General features: G+C 52.7%; 2 protein-coding genes across 2 annotated transcripts; both read right to left on the reverse strand.

Moving 5' to 3' along the window:
* Positions 1-1,368: 1,368 nt before the first annotated feature.
* CNP (2',3'-cyclic nucleotide 3' phosphodiesterase) lies at positions 1,369-6,178 on the reverse strand (the record flags this gene model as incomplete). Its single annotated transcript, XM_085083317.1, is given in 5 exon segments — positions 1,369-1,933; positions 2,422-2,561; positions 3,125-3,794; positions 5,820-5,837; positions 5,840-6,178. Coding segments are annotated over 5 exon segments (1,620 nt in total), but the record flags the coding sequence as incomplete, so codon positions are not given.
* On the reverse strand, positions 6,177-15,319 carry ODAD4 (outer dynein arm docking complex subunit 4). Its single transcript, XM_085083622.1, has 12 exons — positions 15,137-15,319; positions 14,612-14,743; positions 14,195-14,348; positions 11,899-11,960; positions 11,049-11,199; positions 10,051-10,275; positions 9,512-9,719; positions 7,904-7,990; positions 7,512-7,708; positions 7,246-7,346; positions 6,957-7,032; positions 6,177-6,494 (listed from the first exon to the last, which is right to left on the reverse strand). The coding sequence occupies exons 1-12, from the start codon at positions 15,245-15,247 to the stop codon at positions 6,268-6,270; spliced, it is 1,731 nt and encodes a 576-aa protein (XP_084939748.1). The 5' UTR covers positions 15,248-15,319; the 3' UTR covers positions 6,177-6,267.
* Positions 15,320-15,928: the final 609 nt, after the last annotated feature.

The following is a 15,928-nucleotide window of genomic DNA, read 5'->3' on the forward strand; positions in this document are numbered from 1 at the left end:
TCACAGGTGCTCTGGGTGGGTTTATAGCTCAATATTTTATGTTATAATGAGAATTTATTCTCATCCTTTGTTTTGTAACAGCAGGGACTATTTTGCTTTCATGACAGTGTTTGGTACCAGACAAGCACCAAAGCTCTCCCTTGCTTTTGGCCTCAACATTCAGAGGAGAAACACTCCTTGCCCTGGCAACATTGGACTCAGGGTGAGCTGTGCCCAGCGACAGCCCCAGCCCAGCCCACGCCTCAAACACAGTCAGTATTTACAGTATTAGTGCAGGTTAATGTCACTCTGCTGCTCCCCAGACCCTGAGCCAGAGCAGGAGGTCGAGCTGGAATCTGACCTGGGGCTGTTAGTGGAGCTTTGTGTTAAACAATGCCCAGGAGCCACTGCCCTGCTGGGCCAGGGCCTGGCAGAGCACAAACCCAAGTTTCAATAAAACATTTAATGACAGAAGTACTGGGTCAGTAACTTCCAGCCGGGGTTTAGGTTCGAGCAGATGTGAGTTACACGGTTACAGTGCCTCTGCTTCCTACACTACAGCGTTACTCCAGCCTAACTCTTAACATTCAAGTGCATTAGAGGAAGGGAGTAAAATCTTGCATGAAGTCCAGTTGTGTACTTCAGACATGATTTTAGTTTCTATCAAATAAGATGGAAAAGACACTAGTTCATCTCTTCCACTCCCTGCCAAGGCAGGATTGTTCCCTACAGGACATGGGATGATGCTTGGTCCAGCCCAGGTGGATGGAAGTGGCCAGAGCCACTGCAGGAATTGGCTCTCTGTCCTGATGTTTCACTTGATTCCCCCTAAGTCCATGGTTGGTGTCTTTAAGATATCACCTGGCACAGTGCCTTCCTCCTGGCTGTCCCCAGAGCATCTCTGCTGTGAGGGACAGGAGCTGGGCTGGAGCCCACTGGGCAGCTGTGGGACTGGCCTGGGATTAGGGCTGCCAGGACCTGCTGCCCTCAGCAAGGTCTGTCCTTAGGGGCCAAACCCTTGGTAAGGACAGGACTCCTGAGAGGAGTGACCACGCCTCGGTCTCACTAGTTCTGACCTTGTAATCGGCTGCCAGAATGGCCGATGTCAGTCCCTGGGTGTGGGAGGGGAGGGACATCCTGCAGTTGCCTTGGCTTCAGACCAGCGACTGACAGGCTTTGGTCAGTGCCAACAGGTAAAGATCGAACGATTGTGGTTCAGAGGGAAGCGATAAAAGCCCAGAGTTTATCTTCCTCCAAGGAAGAAAACAAGCAGGATATCTTGGCTGATTCCCTCCAAAACTTGCATTAAAATCCGTGACAGTTTCAGTCAGGAGTTGCTTGTTTTCTTCCTTTTCTGAGGCCGATAACCCCAGAGGCTTCACGCTGGGGTGGGCAGAAGGGTTGACTTTAGTAAAGGTAGAATTATTTCTCTTTACACTTTAAGGTTACAGGAGTTACTTGCCTTTTAAAAACAAACCAAGGAGCTGCCCTCCCTGTGCTCCTAGATGATGGTGCAGGAGCTAAAGGCAGAGCCCCGTTTGTTGGTGCTCTGCGTTGGCACCAGTTTTCCCTTCCCATAGTATCCCGAGAATATTGCCCTCACATCTATCTTCTTAGACAGGACGAGCATCCACATACCATTATCAAAATACAGCAGTTTCCCTCCTCCAATTTCCCCCACTTGCTCCCCTTTGTTCCCTGCCTTTTCCAGCTTCACAAACTCCAGCAGGTCAAGCCCGGTCTGGACAGCTTCGACCCCGTTGGCGCAGCCCAGGGTGATGTGGGCCCGGCTGCCCCGCGGGAGGTTGTCTGTGGGGAGGATCTTGTCAGCATCCCCAGGCCAGAGCTGCAGCTGCTGCTCGCTCAGCTCGATGCGAGCCCCAACAGTCTTTGTGGTGATGAACAGCGCTGAGATGGAGAGGGTGAAGCCTTTGCCGTAGGAAGCCTTCACAGCCTGGAGAGGGAAATGCACACAGAACAGCGTTAGTGCCTCAGCTCTTGCTGTGACATGCTCAAAATAACCAATGCAAGGAGAAGGTCAGTGCCTGATGTCCCAGCTCTGTGGATTCAGAGCTGGTAACATCTTTGTCCTTCACAAATTCCAGTATTTGACCTGGGCTTATGTGCTCTGAAATAATTGCTCTGGGAATGTAAATACCTCGATTTATCATCATTCAACTCAAGCTGTTAGAGATGATGCTGGAAGTCACGTGTGATTGGGGAGAGTGGGAGTATTTTGTTTGGAAATAGGAAACAACCACCATCTCCACAATTCCAAGTTTTCTCTTGCACAGGCCACATGGATGTAACTCCTATCCCTACATTTGGCCTCTTAGCTCAGAGCAAAGCCCATCCCCACCCCTTCCCCAGGCTCCTGGACACCCCTCTGGGGACGGAGGGGACACTGGGGATGTGGGGAGGAGGTGGGACCCCAACACTCACTTCCTGCTGTGCATATTCCTCAGCTCCAGCTGCTTTTCCAAACTCGGTGTATTTTGTGGTGCAGTGCAGGACTCCAGGTGGCCTCTTCACAAAGTAGCTGGTGAGATCTATTTTTATTTTGGGATCTTCGACAGAAGGAACTGCAAATACAGGAAAACAATGTCACTGTCACAAAGTGACCCCCTCATGTCACCCTATGAGCCCCAATCCCATCTCAGCTCCTTTCCCACCCTTCACACCTCATCTCTCTGACTGCTGGGGAGCACTGGGTGGGAAACCAAACCCCTCCCTACTCCCAGGCTCACTGCAGATGGAGCCAGAGAACAGAAGCTTCTGTGCATCATCATGGCTCGTCTTAAACCTGATGATGTGAGAGTCCTCTAAAGGACAGGATTGTTCAGCCTTTCCCATTTCTCTCTCTTTGTCTTTTTCCCACCCAACCCACTGGAACCAGGGGACACCCAGGACCCCACATCCTGCTGCTGCCACTATAGTCTGGCACCCTGTGGGGCCAGAGCCAAACAGACTTGGGAAAAACTCTAATTTATTTTCACTTAAAAAAGCAACTTTGTCAACTATGAGGACCGTGTTAGTGGCTTTAAAAAGCTTTTCTTGTTGACAGCTTCAGAAATTGAATTTAGAAGCTGATCAGACTTGTTAGCATCAACAGGTAAGAATGTAGTAAGACAACATCTATACATACAGTATTTACTCTCCTTTTTGAAGGCTTTGAGACTCCCAAGCTCATCCAAGAATGCCTGGCCAGCCTTCCTCAGGATCTCTGAACTTCTTTTGCTCAAAAACCACCCAAAATACATGGGGAGGAATTCCTTCTCCAAGCTTGGCTTCATCTTCTTCAGCTCTTCCACAGACAGTTTCCATTGATTCTTGTCCTTTAGCTGGGGACAATCCAAGCGCCACGGGGTTTTGGGCTCGGCGAAGATGACTTTGTAGCGGTACTTGTCAGCAATGTCAAAGAGCTGGTCCAGCCGTTCCCGCTCGTGGTGAGTGTCATCCAAAACGATGACGCTGATCTCCCGTTTGCAATAGTCAACTAGATCCTCATCCACCTTGGAGTACTCTTCGGGAACAGAGCTTCTTATTAACGGTGTAATTTTATAGTGATCAACAGAGATGACCCTGCAGGCATCTTTGTACCGATCGTGGATGGCCTGGGCCAGGGTGGACTTCCCACTGCCGGGCAGGCCCCGGAGGATGAAAAAGGTTTTGGATTCTTTGAGTGTGGAGATGGTTTCTTCATCATCCAGGAATGGGAAGTGCAAACTCTCGGGTCTCTCTTTCGCTGATTGAGTAGACATTTTTCTAAATATTTTAGGCAGGAAAGGGTGACTCTTCTTGGAGAAGCCTCTGTTCTGAAATGGAAGGAGAAAACACTTTGCAGGGCAGGAACCGCAGAGAAAATGTGGCCCTGCTGGGACCTTTGGTGAGAATGCACAGAGAGCATTTCCCCCGCACTTCCTCACTTGGGGGCTCTGCTGAGCTGACACCTCCACCCACAGCTGCTCTGGCTGGTCCCACAGCAGGGACCTGCATCCCACCCAAGGGCTGAAGGGTCAGCCCTGCTCCCCACTCTGGCCTCGGCAGCTGCAGTCCTGCCCTGCCAGGAAGGGGTTTCTCAGGCACCAGGAGCTGCCACAAAGCCCCAGCCCAGGCAGAGCTTCTCGTGTGGCACATTTAGTCTGAACAAACACCTGTGGCTGCCGGATGCGAGGGCAGTCACCCATGGAGGAGCCCAAGGGGAACTGAAAGTCCCAGCAGGTTGAGAGCTGCCACCCTCTCACCCCTTCACCTGAATCACAAACCTATTCCCAGGGAAGAAGCTGTTTCCTAGAGGAGCCTGCAAGGATGATGATGTCTGTCTCTGAGCTGCACTGCGGATCAGCAGCTGAGTGCCTTGCAGGAGGGAATTTGGGCTCCTCTTGGGAAGAGCAACTGACACAGCTTCCAGGAAACCCCTCCCAGCAGCTGCTAGGCAGAACTCGAAAGTGAAACCTCGAGTGCTGGGGAAATGAAACACTCATGGTTGGCAGCAGTGGGCGGGAAGTGCCGCTGGGAGCTGGCATGGGCTCTCCCTCCCCTCCTGCCAGCAGCTCCGGTAAGTGGAATCCCAGATTAATTCCCAGCAGGGCCTGGGAAAACACGGGACTGAAATGAAACGAGGGATTTCTTCAGCTGTGTGAGTCCTCCGTAGCATCAACGAGGCAGACACTGCTTGTTGGGTCAATATATGACCTTTCCACCTCCCCAGCTGCCTGTGGGTCAGTCCAGCCTGGGACCCACTGGACCTGCTGAAGCCAAAGACCACGGGATGCCCAAGGAGTGAGTTTTGCCTTTGATGCAAAAATTGAGAGGTTTTACATAAAATATAATTGCTCTGCCTGGGCCATAAAAATGTTTTTTCCAGTTTGCAGAGTTGCTGTTTTAAAAAAATATTTTTCAGGTGTTGAGTTTCCCCATCTTTTTATTCCAGAAGGTGGAGATGGGTTTTGGTTCCAAATGCCCTGAGAGCAGGAGCAGGACCCCACAGCTTCCACGGGCACTTGCCTGCCCTGGGGTCAGCTGCAACCGCACACCCAGACAGGGACCCCGAGTGCTCCGGGGCTGCTGTGGGGACAAACGGACCCCCAGGAGCAGCGGGGACCTCCGGGCTCTCCAGTGCTGCCTTCCCCGCGGACTTGGGGCTCAAAGTGCTCACACAGGAGGAAGCCGGTGAGTTACCTGGAGTGCTGCTCCTTCTCCCAGCGCAGGTGCGCCGCTTGCCAGGGGGTCACCCGGCCGGAGCCGGTGCTGCGGTGGCCCCGGGCCGGGCTGTCTCCGCACCGGGCGGGGGCCGAGGCCGCTGTTCTGCCACGGCAGCTGCTGAGGGGACTGAGGCGCTTTTCAGCCCCGTGAACAAAGGAACAATCGCGGCCCCCCCGGGCCATTGTTCGCCGCCGGCTCGGGGACAACGGGCGCCTTCACGGCCCGGGCCGGGCGGACAAAGGCTCCGCAGAGCCCAGGGGAGCGGGGTCTCGCCGGACAATCTCCCATTGAGCTGGGCTCGGCCCCCCCCGCCGCCCCCACAAAGCTCCCGCTTGTCTCCGGCTCCCCATGGAACAGGGGCTCGAGTGGAAAGTGCGATCGCTCCCGGTCCCGGGCTGCCCGTTCCCCGGCAGCCCCCAGAGTGTCCGGGGACCCCCGGGACGGAGCCACGAGCCACGGGGCCGTTCTCGGTGCCCGGCTGCCCCCGCGCCTTCCCCAGACCCAGCGTCCACGTGTCGGCGACGCCGCCGGCGCTTCCGCCCTCCTGGGACTCGGAACCATTGCCCGGGCGGAGCGGCGGCCCCGATGCCGATCCTAGTTGCGATCCTAGTCCCCATCCCGCCGGCCCCACTTACCATGGTGAGGGCAGCGGCTCCGGGGCGGCCGCCGGTGCGGAGCGGCGCGGCGGGGAAGCGGCTCTGGGGCGGGCGCGGCGGCGGCTCTTTTCATAGCCCCGGGGCCCTCCCGCCCCCGAGGGCCGGGCAGAACCCTCCCCGGGGAGGTGGGGGGGGCCCAGGCTCAGCCCCCCGCCCCGCCTGGCAGCTCCGCGGGATGCTGTCCCGGGATGCTGCCGGGACAGTCCCCTGCCGCGCGCGGGGCCGGAGCCGCCGGAGGAGGGTACGGGGCGGGGAGAGGCAGCGCTCTGAGTACGGCGGCGACTCAGACCAGCTCCTTCCCTGCTAGGGACACACCACTCCAGTGCTGGGTATGGCTCTTATTATTAAATATATTATGAAATATTTATTTCATCTTCCCAACTCGGTTCTACTTTACCCCATTGCTCTCCGTTGTTTCGTTGTCCGTTTACCCCTCTTCAACGTTTCCATCTGCTTCTGCATCGTTTCTGTCTGCTTCTGCATCGTTTGCGCCTGCTTCTGTATCATTTCTGTCTGTTTCTGTATCGTTTCTGGCTTCCTCTATCGGCTTTTCCTCTTTCGGCTTTTCCTCTTGATTCCCTCTGTGTTGTTCCCCTTCCTTCTTCTCTTCCATGTCCTCGATGCTTTTTATGTTTTCTTGAGTGATGGGATGACCTGGGAAGGAAAAAGTAAACTTAAGCCAAGTCTTAGCACTCAGCAGTTGAGCACAAGAAAGGCCTCCCGGCTCCCTTACCCTCCCCAGGAATCTCTCTCCCATCTGGGTCCTGGGACGGCAGGTGCTGGGCTGCATGGCCCGAGGGGAGCAGCCCCGGGGGCACAGCGCCCAGCCAGGACTCTCCCACCGAAGCCCAGGAGGGGCAGGGCAGGGCCGGGGTGTCGCTGACACCGGGCCGGGCTGCAGGGGACACTCAGAGAGCACTGCCATCTCCTGCTCTAAGCTGGGCACAGCCGGACCAGGGAGCGCACCTGGAGCAATGCTGGACTTCCACCAAGATTTTAATTCAATACTTGCAAGGAAATGGGTGCTGTGGGTATTCTAAGGTGCTGTTGATGAGCAGAACAGGAAAGTGGGTTTTTTTTTCCATTTCTGGGCACAGAGGTGTGAATGACAAGTACCTTTATGTGAGGGAAACATCTCTTTGCCGCCTTTGTTCAGCTCCTCAATGAAGCTTTTGCTCACATTATCCAAGGCCTGAAAGGGATGTGGTTCTTAATAAAAGACCTAGAAATGCAGCTACATACCCAACCTTCTCCTATTTTCTTTTGCTCTCTGCTATCATTACCAGGTCCTTTCCTACTGTAAAATTTCATTTCCATGGCATTACTGGCTGGAGTATCCCAGCTGGGTTAACAGCTACTCACAGATGCTGCCCAGAGCTCCTCCTCCCCGCAGCTGCCCCCTTACCGCAATGATGCCATTTTGAGCAGCTTCACTGGGCAAAAGCTTTGCCTTCTCCAGGGCCCTTTCAAAGTTCATGATTGCAGACCGGTAATCTTTCATTTTCACTGGAACATACAAGGATATCAGCTGGTTTAGCCCAGGATCAGGAGAACAGCAAGAACTAATCAAACCAGTCTTGATCTGAGCAGTTGCTTTGGTGATTAAATCCCAGAGATGTTTTCAGACCAGCCCCTCCACCCTGAGAGCAAAACCTGTGTCCATATCTTTACCTTGTGCCTGTGCCACCAGCACAGTGGCGTGGAGCTGCCACTCCACATCTCCCTCGTCATCTGCTGATTGCAGGGACCTCTGGCCATATTCTTGGGCTGCTTCAGCATTATCCACCTCAAGGTAGCACCGGCCAATTTCATGGAAGAGCCAGGCCTTCTCCAGGCTGGATCTGGCCAGTGGAATTTTGTCCTCCCAGCTTCAAACAGAGTAAGACAGACATACCTTTACCAACTCTCACTGGGTACGGTAGCGATTCAATCACTGATTTGATAGCAAAGGGTTCAGGTGTGAAAATTTCCCCAAGCCCTGCTGCAGTGAGAACACACAACTGAAGAATCATGACCTGGGTCCCTCCAACCCCCTGCTGCCTTTCCTGCTGGGCTGTACATACGTGTAGATGGCCTGGTAGAACATGCCGAGTCGGGCGTACACGTGGCCCATGTTGTCCAGGGCCCGGGACATGGCCTCCGGCAGAGCACTGCGGAGAGGAGAGGAGACAAAGGGATTGTGGCACTGACATTGTCCTGTTCCTCACTCAGTCAGGCTTTCTTCAGCCTCACGGTCCCTTTGGTGCTCCCCATGTCCTCAGGGAAGCGTTGGGAAGTAAAGGGCCCAGGTCAGGCTGAAAGTCATAAAATCAAGGTTGGTTTTTGATTTTATCTACAGCTGTGGCAGCTGGCCCCAGGAGAAATGGGGGAAATGGTTTAGCTTTGCCTTTGATTATTATTAATTTCTGTGCAAATCTGGCAGCCCTTGGGAAAGTCTTTGCACTTTTCTTTGTCTCAGTTTCTCTCTGGGTCCCTGACACTTATGGATGATTTCTGTCTTCCAAAGCAAAGACCCAAAAAGGTGTCTGCAGTGTGCAGGTTCCTGACACCAGCCCTGATCCTGTTCTTAGACAGAGCTTTGCTCCATGCTACAGGCAGCTCCTTCTGTAATAACGGAGCCTGTGGGCTTTAATTATTTTTCTTGATTATCCTTGTTCTCATCTTCAGAAGCAGGTTTGCCTATTCTTACCTTGGGAATGGAAGAACCTATGAGAAGAGTAGATAAATGCGATGGGAGTCATGGAATCGCAGACCGGTTTGGGTGGGGAAGGGACCATAAGGATTATCCAGTTCAAACCACGCACCCTCCCCATCACGGGGTCATTAACGCAAGTCATTAACGAGTCATTAGTGGTGTCTCCAGCTGCAGCCGCCAGAGGGCGCGGCCCGCCCGTCACCGCAGGTCCTTCACGGTAACTCCGCCTTTAGAGAGATCCCAAACCCAGGTATCTCCTCCTGCCTCTGTCCTGCCAGTTCCTGCCTTTATCTGGGGTACTCGGGGAGTGGGATCACCAAGAGAGAGGCTGCCAGCTTTTTCCTAAACCAACATTCATTTCCAAAAGGATTTTTGAAAGTGAGAAATCACCACTCAGTGACTTTTTGAAAGCCCAGTGCACTACTGACAAAAATAAATCCCAATTCACTTCAAGCCACTGTTCCATGCTCTCTGCTATGCTTTGCAAACTCTTGCTAAAGCTAAGACTACAGTTTGCTCCACTGTGGTTCAGCTGGAAGAGCTGTGGGATGTGTCTGGTGCATCCAGGTAAGTGTAACCTGGAAGAGACCTTTATTTCAAGCCATGCTTAATGGTCTGTAAGAAAAGGGGCTCAAGACAAAATGTAGCAGAAAACTGATGCAATTTCAAGCCTGATCTTCCTGAGAAGGAAGTGCCTGCTCAAGGCTCAAGTGCTGAGACTGGGACTTGTGTCCTTTTGCTTTGCTTCAGCAGAGGTTTTGATGTGCCCTGTGCTGTGGGTCCTTAAAAATCTGCTTCAGGCTCCTTATTTTTTAAATAGTGAAGATAAAAAGTCACCATAGACCCTAATACTTGGGCAGAGCTGAATGTGTAGCCCTGTTAAACTCCCAGGTGAGAATTACATTACGTAATGCTAAAACACCTCCACAGAGGTACTTTCCCCTTTCTCCACCCACCTGAACTTCCCAGAACTTACTACCGCTTGGCATAATCCAGATCCATCTCATGGCTGCGCAGAGCTTCCTGCATCTGTCCCATCACCAACTGCGCATTGCCAATGCAGCTGTAGAGGTCCCCAATCAGTTCATACTTGTTGGGAACTTCCTCCTCTGTCCACTCTTGCATCTTTTTCAGCAGACGCTCAGCTTTCCTACAGCTTTCCTCAGCAGAGCCTCTGGCCAGCACTGGGGACAGGGAGCAGAGTTGGACACTGGGGTGTGACACAGAGACATTGAGAAGTTGTGAATTCCCCATCCCTGGAAGTGTTCCAGGCCAGGTTGGACAGGGCTTGGAGCAGCCTGGTCTCTTGGAGCAGCAGAAGGTGTTCCTGCCCATGGGAGTAGAGGGAGTGAAATGGGATGAACTTCAAGGTCCCGTCCAACCCAAACCATCTCCAGATTCTGTGATACTCAGGAAGTGAGACCTGGTGAACTGGTTAACCCTCACATAAAGCTTGGGAATAGTTAGAGCTACCCACAGCAGTGGGAGGCACTCAGCTTCCAGTCAGGAACTTACACAACTCAATGTCCTCCATATCCTTTGCAATGGATCTGACAATGGCAGCTATTTTCCGCTTTTTGTCCTGCAACCAACCCTTCTGCAGGCACTTGCGCTCGTACACGCGGGCGTAAATCGGCTTCTGCTGCTGCCAGAAGTCCCGGCGGTTGTTCAGGTAGGAGATGCCATCCAAAACCAGGTCCAAGACTTTGACCCCGTGCCTTGTGTTGGTCTGCATCAAGTCTGGAAATAAGATAATGTAGAACCCAGGAGAGAATCAACAGACCTGAGCTGCAGCTCAGTGGAGAATTGATTTGGAATGTTGTTCTGCTCTGACACAGCCCTGGAAATGAGAGTCCCATGCTCCTCAGAGCTGAGGTGACAGGGGAGTTAAAAAACTCTGTTACCTATCCTGTGGGGTTCAGTGAGCTGAGCTGGTGTTCCAGCCCCACATCTGCTGCCTTCCCTGCTGATTGGAGCCAAGAAGGGGCCCTGTAAGTGGGACCAGCTGTGTTGAGCACCTGTCCTCTGGTACAGAACATCTGTATGGCACATCTGTATTGACAGGGCACCTTGAACAGTGCTGTGGATCAGGTTGGCAGATGGAAACTGAGAAGGCTTTTACTTGCCTAGAAACCAGGCCGCCCACATGTATAATTAATACTGGCAATAGCATACAAGCTGTGAGCAGACCAAATCTTAATCACTTCTCTCTTTCTGGGTGAAAAGTTCCCTAGAAATATGACTAAAGGAGAATCATCTTTGTGCCTTTTTCTAAAATATGATACTTCTCCAATTCCTGCAGCCTGACCTTAACAGCATTTATAACAAATCCACAGAGGAGTCAAGGCCCCATGAGCAGACATGCCTGTGTCCCCACCACTGCAATCACCATGTGCCATGTGAGCTCTGGTACAACTAAGGAAGAGTCACAGGGATATAAAAGAAGAAGAGAAATAAAGAAGAATTAAGAAAAGGATGAAAGGAAAATAGAATCTGCTGAGAAGGAGAAACACCTTCATCCTCGAGCAACTTCTCCAGGTACACCTTGTCAGCATAAAGCTTTCCCAGAAGCTGTCGCTCTGTTCTTGCACTCTTCTTCTTCGTCTGTTTTTGATCTTTAGTCGGTTTGGTCTGCTGGTTCTGGTTGTCTTTTTTGCTCTTCAGCTAGAAAAAAGCAAAAGGAGTTGGGAAAGATCAGTGGGGAACAGTGGAATGAGCAGAATTCTGTTTACACTCCATATAAGACTGCTTATTTTTAAAATAAAAGCAAAACGTCAGTGTCTCACCAGCTGCTTTGGCCGTGAGCAACTGAAATTCTGTAGCCAATTTTGCTCGCTGGGGACCACAAGAGTGTTACAGAAAGGGCAAGAACTAGTTCTGGCCTTTCAAAGGAACAAGACACTACTGCAATGGAGCACCCAAAAGTGAAGAAATAGAGAAAGTGCCCATTGTCAAAACTGTGACCCCTAAACATCAGGTAAACCCAAAGTCAATATTGGAGCTCACTGTACCCTCCTCGACCTCTGGGCTGTTACTCATTAGCCTCGGATGGGCGACTGGCAACACCCCCAGATATGGGCTGGAGGAGAAATTCCAAATTTGGTTTTATTCCTGCATGGTGACTCTTCCTGCCCTTCCACCTTTCCCTTTAAATTCTGGGTGGCTTGAGACAGACCTGCATTAGAAGCAGGTGACAAACACTCTCATGGCAGGCCATGTGTTTTAATGCTCAGGAGGCCCTTCAGCAGACCACTGCTCCCATAGCCATGTCCCTGTAGGGACTGTCACCCATCTCATGCCCATTTCAGGTAGTTTGAGCATTACAACTCTAGAAGGTTCTTCAGCAAGAGCCCTGTGCTGTACCTCTGCCTGCCTGCTCACGAAGCACAGGTCTTCCTTGCTCTCCAGCTTCACCAAGGATGGACCTGCAGACACAGAGGAGTCTGGGTTAGTGCTCCTCAGCAGCCATGCAGGGTGTTGTGAGTAAAATGCCCATAAAAGTGCCAAGCCCAATACATTCAGTTTGAATCAAAGCTTTTCTAATTCTTTCCCATGGAATAGGGGGTGTTGGTGTGTTGTGGGAACTGGGAATGCAGCTCATCCACCAGCTCCTCTTGGGATATGAATTCACATGGCAGCAGGGGCTCCTGTTGCAATATTCCTACAGACATGGTACATCCTGCATGGAAACTGAAGGAGGAGAAGGATGCAGGTTCTTCTGGGGCATCACAGCTGAAGCATAAAATGGAAGGAAAGCTCCTGCAATCCAGAGAATTATTTTAAAGGTTTGTGCACTGATTAGGGCAAAACACCCATTGTGTTTTCATTGACCCCCAGTTCCACTGTCCATCTGCACTCTGGGAGGGGAGAGTGAGGAACAGCTCTTTCTTTGGTCCAAGGGAAGACAGAACTTCCTAGGCTGCTGCAGAATTCCCAGACCAGAGGCACAAACACAGGTGAATTACAGGAGCACGTGTTCCTGATCCTTCCACGTGAAGCAGATCAGGGAAGCAGTTTGGGGATGTACCCTGCTAATGTGTGTACATTCCCCAACTATTCAAACATCCAAATCCATGCTGATGTGTTTCCATGCTTCCCTGCATCTCAGAGATATTGACTGATTTTAAATGAGTTTTCTAGTTTTTTAATCTGTTCCTGTGCCTGCAGCCCAGGGGCCTGAGGGTGGTTAGAGCTCTGGGCTCGGGATATGGAGCTGGCAAGATTTCAGCTGGGAGCTGTGACAATATCTGAGCATTGTGCTAAGCTCAGGAAGCAGCAGGAATGGAGGAAAGCAAGCAGATCTGGAAACCTTCCCTGTTTTTTAAATAACTATCCCACAAGAAAGTGCTGCAGGCTCTGGTGCCACTGGCATGTGTTAATCCCTGGTGCTGGGGGAGGGATGAAGTTTTGAAATTTTGGGAGAGGAAGGCCCTGGTGTATCTGGGGATCTGTGTAGGGTGTGAGCAGGGTGTGCTGGGCGCTGGGCAGGGACAGGCTCTGGGATCCACCAGAGCAGTTCCAACCCGCCAGACAGGTTTGACAGCCCCAGATGAGCCCTGCACAGGTGCTCCACTCACGTGTCAGAGGTGGCAGCCCCAGGTGAGGTGTGTCTGTGCCCCACAGTGGGGCACATCCTGTCCATGTCTGCTGGCAGGGCTGAGAGAAAAACTAAGGGAAAAGGGACAAGTTTTCCATTTATTTTTAACCCCACAAGGTCCTTGGCCTTTCCTGTCTCTACAGGACCCACTACATGATCTGAGCCAGGAGTGATGAAAGCAGAGCTTGTTACAAGAGTCAACAGTTTCACTGCTCTTGTGCAATGAAAATTGGAGGAGAGTCAGGATTTCAGGAGGCCAGTCTGAGGTAGCGTGGCACATTTCATTCCAAACTTTGAATACAGGGATAAAGGTCTCAAAATGGATTCCATAATTAGCACTTGAGGTAGATCATAGGATCATTGAATCCCAGAATAGATTGGAAGGGACCTTAAAGCTCATCCAATTCTATACCCTGGAATTCCACTTTCCATGGACAAGGACACTGTTAGACCACTAGACCAGGTTACTCCAAGCCCTGTCCATCCTGGACACTTGGACACTTCCAGGGATGGTACACCCACAGCTTCTCTGGGCAACCTCTGCCAGGGCCTCACCACCCTCACAGGGAAGAATTTCTTCCCAATATCCCATCTAACCCTACCCTCTGGCAGTGGGAAGCCATTCCCTTTCGTCCTGGCACTCCAGGCCCCTGTAAATAGTGTCTCTGACTTTCTTGTCAGCTCCCCTCCTGTACTGGGAGGCCCCAGTCAGGTCACTGATGAGATGAGCTGCTCTGGTCTGTACTCCCTGGAACATTTTCATGATGACTTTGGAAATTTGAGTGTCAGGATGTACCTAGAGAACTAAAGGGATCAGACACTGTGTATGAACAGGCATTCAGAGGAGAAAGAAAGGATAAAAGAAAAAGAGAGCAGGATTGACTCTTTGTGGTGTGTCTGCCATAAATCTTTGTGGATTTATCTCCCACACATAACATGGACCCAGAAGCAGAGAGACTCTGGTGTGGGGCCCTTGGGTCACTTGTAGAGCTGATTTGCCATCAGCTGTGCCCTGAACAGCATCGCCCAGGCTCATGGGGGCCAGAAAGTGACACTGCTTACTCCCAATGCAGTTGACAATTGCCTCCTCAGCCTTATTGATGCCCAGCTGGAACTTGTGCACATCTGGACGGAGCATTCGGCCTCGGTGGTAGAACACCAGTGCGAACTCAAAGTCACCCATGGTGTAGAGTGTCTCTGCTTTTTGGTAAAGCCCCTAAAATGACATTTGGAAAAAGAAATTATTAAAATGAGAGAAAACTTTCATGGATCTCAAGTAACTCCTGCCAGGCAGAAGTGAGAGCTCAGGGCTATAACAACTTGCATACATTAAACCTGGAGGTGCCTGAGCACTTCAACAGCTCTGAGAGCAATAGAAATGTCAGGAGTGTTTGGAGGGAGCTCTTTCCTCAGACCCACAGGGTCTCACAGATCCAGGCCAGCCCTTGGCCAACCCCTCCTACCTCTTCAGCTGGTTACCTCAGAGTATGTTTTGTCAGTTTGGAGAGAGGCTTCAGCATCTTTCAAGGAGTTTTCTGTGTCTCCAAGTTTCAGGAAGCACTTGGAGCGGGTGACAAGGCAGCGCTTGTCTCCTACCCTCAGCCTCAGCGCCTGGAACCACAGACATGTCATGTCACCAGTGCTGGACATGTCACCAGACATGGCCACGTCACCAGCGCTGGCTCAACACCACAAATACACAAGTGCAGGTATTTATTGCCAGCTGCACAGTTTCCACGTGGAACTTGACGATGGATGAGGACAAAACCACAAGGTTTTTACTGAAAAGCCTTGTTGTACACAGGTTCTCTGCTGCAGGTGCACAGAGGTGCCTCATGCCGAGACCTTATGGGGACACGTCCCTCCGTGCCTCCCCCTCTTGCCGCGGGTCCCCCCACTGCCTCTTCCCCCGCCTGAACCGAACCGCGTCCCGTCGCGGCGGCACCTCCCCGCCGCCCCTCCCGCCGCGGGCAGCTCGGTGCCCTCGGGCCGTGGCGCCCTCACGTCATTGAAGCAGCCCAGAGCCTTGTCGTGCTGGCCACGCCGGCTCAGGGCTGTCCCCTCGGTCATAAGATTCCCGAAGGTGACGACGGGCAAGATCTCGTCGTCCGCCATGGCTGCGCCGCGGCACCGTTGCCGAGCAACGGTTACTGAACAGCAACCTCCTTCCGGCGGTCTGCCCCGCCCCGGAAGTGACGGGACGCGCCCTGCCGGTGCCCACGTGGGGTCCCGGTGTCCCGGGCGGTGCCCGCGGCCGGATCGCGAGTCCGCCCGGCGCTCGCTGCCGGCGGGTGCTCGCGGTGCTTCTGAGCCAGCCCGACTCTGCCCGTGGGGCTCATGTTCTTCCACCCGCGTTCCCGGAGCCCTGCGCGGCCGGGAAGAGTGGGAGCGCGGCCGCTCAGTACAGCCGCGGTGCCGCGGCGGGTGCCGAACGCTGGGCAGAGCCGGTTCCTCTGCCCCTCCCGGCAACGACCCGTGTGTTTTCCGCAGGGGCAACACGGGGGCAGCCACCGCCTCCCTACAGTCTGTTATTCGGTACCGTTTGGTGCTCGCGGCTGACCCCGGTACCGGTTTCACCGCTGAGGGGGTCTAGTCCTGGCCAAAGAAATGACGAACGGGGAATGCTGCTGGTTCACTCCCCTCAGCACTTCAGTCCTGACTTTATTTTGGCGCTGGGTCAGACGCTGCGCCAAGATTTGTGCTTGAAACACTTTGTTCCTGCCAAGTGACTCAGAGTAAGGGGGAGGCATCTGTCCCCCTCGCAGCCGGTTACACTGAATGTCACGGCGAGGCCGA

This window comes from Lichenostomus cassidix, chromosome 27 (assembly GCF_008360975.1).
Source record: "Lichenostomus cassidix isolate B80296 chromosome 27, HeHo_3.0, whole genome shotgun sequence".
Taxonomy (NCBI): domain Eukaryota; kingdom Metazoa; phylum Chordata; class Aves; order Passeriformes; family Meliphagidae; genus Lichenostomus; species Lichenostomus cassidix.